Source organism: Zychaea mexicana (assembly GCF_025766255.1).
Source record: "Zychaea mexicana strain RSA 1403 chromosome Unknown BDB00scaffold_20, whole genome shotgun sequence".
In the NCBI taxonomy this organism is placed as follows: Eukaryota; Fungi; Mucoromycota; class Mucoromycetes; order Mucorales; family Lichtheimiaceae; genus Zychaea; species Zychaea mexicana.
The window spans coordinates 523,017-527,531 of NW_026516683.1; the positions used below are offsets into that span (position 1 = coordinate 523,017).

At 40.1% G+C, this 4,515-nt stretch overlaps 1 protein-coding gene across 1 annotated transcript; it reads left to right on the top strand.

Moving 5' to 3' along the window:
- Positions 1-2,528: 2,528 nt before the first annotated feature.
- Positions 2,529-4,167, top strand: BDB00DRAFT_870432 (uncharacterized protein; the record flags this gene model as incomplete). The annotated part of the gene is made up of 6 exons (XM_053126700.1): positions 2,529-2,606; positions 2,705-2,970; positions 3,042-3,195; positions 3,264-3,478; positions 3,620-3,789; positions 3,917-4,167. The coding sequence occupies 6 exons, from the start codon at positions 2,529-2,531 to the stop codon at positions 4,165-4,167; spliced, it is 1,134 nt and encodes a 377-aa protein (XP_052981844.1).
- Positions 4,168-4,515: the final 348 nt, after the last annotated feature.

Consider the following 4,515-nt stretch of genomic DNA (forward strand, 5'->3'; position numbering starts at 1 on the left):
CATATTTTTCGTTGCATGTTTCTTCGCTCTATATTCTTGCTTCTTTTGCTGTTTGAACAACTCTCGGATATCAGATAGCTTTTTCGCGCGTTCTTCTCGAGCATTGGCCGCTTCTTTTCTTTTTCTGTCACAATCTTCAGCTGCTTCTTTTTGACTACTATAATCATTTTTTTCAGTATCCTCTCGATATTCAGGTACAGCCAAAGAGTCTATATATATGTTTTAATTAGGTTTCAATTACTGTATTCTCAAACTCTTACAAACAACAAGCTTATTGTTTTACCAAGTGAAGTATCATTAGTTGTTTTTCTTGCTCTTTTGGTTGGCTCATTTTGATCTGAATTATTTTCTGTATAGCGCTTTCTGGTATTAGTGGTAGAACTTCTTGACAATAATTGCTTAAGTTTCTCTGGAGGACGACTGGCGCTTATGTTTTTCTTTTTAGGCGCTTTGAAAGGACTGCATATATAAAGCGTAGAATAAGCCAGATGCTAACTAGTTTCGATGCAATACACACCCTCACTACGCTAAGAAGAAACTTACGAAGGCGCAGATATCTTATAACGTATATTTTTGCCAGCAAGAACATGTTCCAAGTTACTCTCTTCATTTCGCATATAGTTGAAAAGTTCAGGTAACGTTGAAAGAATCGGCTTGGATTGCTGAACGAAACGGTAGATATTACGATGGAATGATTCTACGCCGTTCGTTGTTCTTGTGGCATTGAGTAAAAGCTCTTCATGCATCGTCGTTTTCGAGCGAAAGATCATACTAGCAACGCCAGGTCGAAGCCACCAGTTTAGCCATTTTGAAGTATGCGGGAATTCTTTCTCCATTTGAGCGGTTACAACATCAAACATCTGTTCCACCGTCGTCTCATACATGACCCTGGTGTATTCCAAGAATATCCTTCGGCGATCCACTGGTACAACATCACCCATTTTTTGTATATGTTCAACTGACTGTTTCCAGTGAAAATAGCAACCCTTTAAGTAAGTCTCCCTACTTTTGGCACCGGGAAAAATGTTGCTGAACGCAATAAAAAAAGCCGGTTCTTTGTGGTTGGGAAAAGTCCATCATTATCCCGCACATAGATGGTTCACCGTCGTCGTTTTTCTTTACATTCAAAACTTTGAACATTGTCGTGAAGAACGAAACGAAGTTTTTAGTGGTTAAACCACCAAGAACCGCTTAGAAAACTGGAACATACTTTTCCAGTTTTTCTTGATATATGACAGAGTTGCAGAGGTAATAGCCGTCGCCAAAGCAGGAGTAAGTGACATCCATTAGAATTGGTTGGCGGCTGTAGTCAACATCGTCCAGAATGTACGGCGAAGCGAAAGGAATGCAAAAACTGTCAGGATGGAGGTCGAGTGGTGAACGAAGATAACCGGGATACTCGACATTGAGCTTCATTACTGAAGCAGTTACTGTTTCGATGCTGGGTATACCTTTAGCGTTGAAGCCATTCGCTGCAAGGATGTTGCGGCGGTGATACGCAACTTTACCAGCATGCTGTAAGTCGCTGTCGATCTCGCGCAGAGGTTGTGGTGGGTTCATTGGTCTTTGAGAGCTGGTGCCTATAACAAGAGCCATGGGTCTTTCCTGCGGGGATCGCAAAACTCTCTCGGCAAGTTTGGCGACGGAGCTCTTGCTGATATGAACGGCTTCATATCGACTGTGCGAATGTACACCACAATGTTCGACACTGCCCACACTGCCAACGAACTTGAAGTGGACACGAACCTTACAGGGAATATGTCGCAACTCCGTATCGCACTTGACACACTTCTGCAGCTTGATAAGTGCTTTGGTGCTGGCTGGCCTGACCGGAAGGTTCTTTCGTACACAATCGTCTTTTACACATTGCACGGCACCGAGACAAACCTTCATGATGCTAACACCGCTTTCAGTTTTCTTTTGATTTTGCTGATGTAGCTACCAGCCGATGTCAGTGGGTCGCGCATAAGTTTGGTCCGTTTTACGAATTAACGTGACCTGCTCAATCTCATCGCCGTCGATCCATTTTGTAAATTCAGATTTCATGTTGTAGGACATGGTACATAAAGTTTGATGTACGTAAAAATTGGTGTCAGTGAGTTTGTATGACTAGTGAGTGTAAGTAGTCAAGGAACGCACTCAGAAAAAAGAGACCGGTTTTCCTACCAGAGCGACTGCTTTTCCTGCAATCGCCGAAAATGGAAGTACCCATTTTATATATATAAAATTTAAATATCATCGCTCTTTTAAAATTACCATTTGCCGCTTCTTGCCCAAATTGTTACTGGGAAACTGGGAGCAGGTGTAAAGTTGTTTTAAAACATTAGGTCTTTTGTTGCCATAGATACCATTGACGAAGGTAAAGAGTAACAATAACGATGGATCTGAATAAGAACACGGCAATGGCCACTAAAATGTTATAATCCGTGTTACAAAAAGTTATAGAGCAATATGTTCTTGACCAAGCAAATCACCCTTTGAAGTTGGACGAGTTCATCAAGAGCAAACGTCGGTTCATCGCGTCAATAATGGATCTCGGTGAAAATTATAAAGACTTGTGGTCTGCGCGTTTTGCAAAGATTGTCCGCAAACATAACTTGACTGTGGTGGGTACTTAAATATATATGACACAAAAAAGAGCAGTTTAATACATGTTTCAAAAGTTCACCGTTATTCATTTTTTATATATTTGGCAAATTGTTAGGCTAAATCCCAGGTTGACTGGGGTGTGCTGACCACAGCATTTTTCGAACATTTATCCAAAAACCAATCGGCAACCCCTTCAGAAGCATCATCGACAAAAAATACCACCACCACCAATAATACCACCCCGAAACTAAAAGAAGGCGACTATAAGAAGTTTGACGCGATGTACCAAAGTCTCAATCGCAACACCTTTTGGACACTTAGTACTGGGACGGTGGTGGAAGATAAAGTTAAGGAGCTTGCCATGAAACTGTCCAACGAACAGTAAGTATTTGTTCTTGATTGTTTTACCCTTCCTCTTCTTCTCTCGTACTTAATTTTTTGTTCTTTTCTAGCCCTAGTCATTCAATGATTTTAGACACTTCTGATCCAGTCTGGCTCGAGTATTTCACTAAGAGTGAATTGAAAGAAATAGAGGATGAAAAAAAAGTAACACTCTCAGAATTATCTAAAAGCATGCAAACATATTTGGATTGCTACAACGGCTTGGTAGGTTTCTTGTTTCTTGTTTTTTCTTTGCTTTAAGACATGTATAACATTTTTTTTTGCAACAATAGAAAAAATTGGATGAACTCTGGAACGAACATACGAAACATAGCCTCCACCCAATTCGTGATGCAGACCTTTACTGGGTTCATTCATCAGTGAGGAATGTGTTGGAGATCTTGATGCATGGCCTGCACAAAAAATGTAAGACCGAAGCTGATTATATGAAGAGAGCATGGTCAATAATTGACTGTTGTTTCGACAATGGAGACCTTGATGTTATTTCGTATGTATCTGGTGGTAAACATTGCGTTATGGATTATCATGATAAATTAACTTGTCTGTTTATATTCTGATTAGTGGAGAATATGTCTCTAAAGCCTCTTCACCCGAGTTAATCTCGATCGCTCCTTGCTGCATTATCTAGAAGAAAAATCGGTACAAAAACCGACATTCTTTTCACCACGGAATATTTGGAATTCGGCACTGTGGAAGCAGGAAAAATATCCGATGTCAACAGCACAAAAACACTATATCAAGCAGGCATGAAGCTGCCAAAGAACTTGAAAGATATGCTGTATGATCTTGTTCAGGAGTGTCCGTCCGCAACTCATAAAATATAAAGACATGTGGTATCATCATTTCTGGTGAGTTAATTTACTAATTTGCAATACACTACAATTATTCTTCGTCCATCCAGTCCACTAATTCGACTGACTGCTAGGTTTAAATATGCTTCCTATCGTTATGGATTGTCCTCGTGGTTGTGTCTCAAGGATCAATCGTCCAGCTCGGTTTCATCATTATCCATCCACTGCATCCGATTTTCTGAAGAAGATCAAGTCCATCATCCGAGTCATTTACCATACAAAAAAAACAATGACTGACGTGTATGATTTATTGAGCGAGACTGAAGATGAAAACGAATATGGTTCTCAGCGACCTATTCTTCTACCGCCATCATTCATCCAATAACAACAAAATCTGGAAAAAAAAGAAAGACATCTAGTACCGAATCAGAAGCAGTACCAATTTAATATCCCATCATCGTTGTTTCTGGTTAGTATCTATTGCCTAGCTTACTTTTTTGTTCTGTAGCAATTTGTTTCACCTGCAAGCTGTTTTTTTACATAACATGAGTTCTCAAGAGGTATTGCCAATACTGGCGCACAGAATTCCCTGCTAAAAATTGCCCGCTAAATCCATTTATTTGCCAAAATTAGCAGTTTTCAAAACCAGAGTTAGTCACTAACATTGCTAGCTTTCAATTTAGCTGACTACCCCCTTTTGCCCAGAGGCCATTTTTCCGCCCATAAATCGATA